This window comes from Asterias amurensis, chromosome 18 (assembly GCF_032118995.1).
Source record: "Asterias amurensis chromosome 18, ASM3211899v1".
Classification (NCBI taxonomy): domain Eukaryota; kingdom Metazoa; phylum Echinodermata; class Asteroidea; order Forcipulatida; family Asteriidae; genus Asterias; species Asterias amurensis.
In genome coordinates this window covers 6,580,456-6,581,712 of record NC_092665.1, presented here as the reverse complement: position 1 = coordinate 6,581,712, position 1,257 = coordinate 6,580,456, and the positions used below count along the sequence as shown (strand labels likewise).

The 1,257-nt window shown below is 41.6% G+C and overlaps 1 protein-coding gene across 1 annotated transcript; it reads right to left on the bottom strand.

Annotated features, from left to right (window-relative positions):
- Window positions 1–222: 222 nt before the first annotated feature.
- LOC139951099 (uncharacterized) lies at window positions 223–1,035 on the bottom strand. The gene has a single exon (XM_071949926.1). The coding sequence runs from the start codon at window positions 1,033–1,035 to the stop codon at window positions 223–225; it is 813 nt and encodes a 270-aa protein (XP_071806027.1).
- Window positions 1,036–1,257: the final 222 nt, after the last annotated feature.

The window sequence follows — 1,257 nt, the reverse complement described above, 5'->3', positions numbered from 1 at the left end:
AGTGTTCAAATGAAACGCCTTTTCCATACTTATTGTCCTGCAAATAAAACAACAATTAATAATAAAGTAATTTTAATCGATTCATCTAAACACACGTTCGATTTTCCACAATTAAGTCATTATTATTATTAATATATGTTTACAAACTATATAGTTGCATATTAGTTTATTTAAATCGTTGTCTAAAACATTAAAACGTTTCCGTGTGTTTTTATGTTTGATTTAGATTTCGTACAACATGAATCCAGTAAAAGACGTGTAATGATCAGAGTCACTATATACTTGACCGTAAACAGCTAAGTGAACTTGATCTCCGAAGTGCAGGGGAATCACTGCAATGTTGCTCACTTGATGATAATCTGCATCGTTTACACCCCCTATTACAATGGTGTTACCGTTCTTCATCAGCTTGACCCATAGGTAAGACCCACTTGATGGTTTCTGGACTGAGAACATCAATACGTATACCCCAGGCACATTACACGTAAACGTGCCGTTATTCAACTTGAAATCAGTCCCTTCCTCTGAAAACAATAACTCTTCAAAGGGCAGAGGATCATAGTTGGATGGAGGGTTGAAGTTGGTATTCCTCACTGCATTGAAGGCGGACCGTCGCGTACTACATTCACCTGCTTCACCAGTCTGTCCAGCTGGTCCAGGTTCACCTCTCTCCCCCTTCAGACCATCCATCCCATGCAGACCTTGAGGTCCTTGTTTCCCTGGTTGACCGAGTCCTTGATCTCCCTTCAGTCCATAATCCCCTTTAGCGCCTGGCTCACCACCCAGTCCATCTGACCCCTTGTCTCCTTTAACCCCGGGTTGACCTACCTCACCAGGAGAGCCAGCATCACCTCTCTGACCTACAAGCCCTTGACCATGGTTCCCATTAGATCCAGGGATTCCCGGTATACCGGCTGGGCCCTGGCAGCAGGAGTTACATGTCAGTCCCGGATCAGGTGAAACTGCTGCTGTAGCCACCAGGAACTGAACTTGCATAAAAGCCAAAACAATGGCCACTGCTATAGTAATCTTCATCTGTAAGTTGAAAGACAGACGGAAAACAACCAATTACAACATTTATAGCAATTTTGTTTTCTTAGCTGGTAGGGTTGATCATTTGTCAGTTGATCCTCCCTTTTTATTATGTATTCGCCTGTAAGGTATCAGATTGGATCAAACTGTACATTAATTGATTAACTGAATCATTGTAAGTTTGTTGAACTAAATCGGTTATTGAAGTGGTTGTTAGTTGTATTT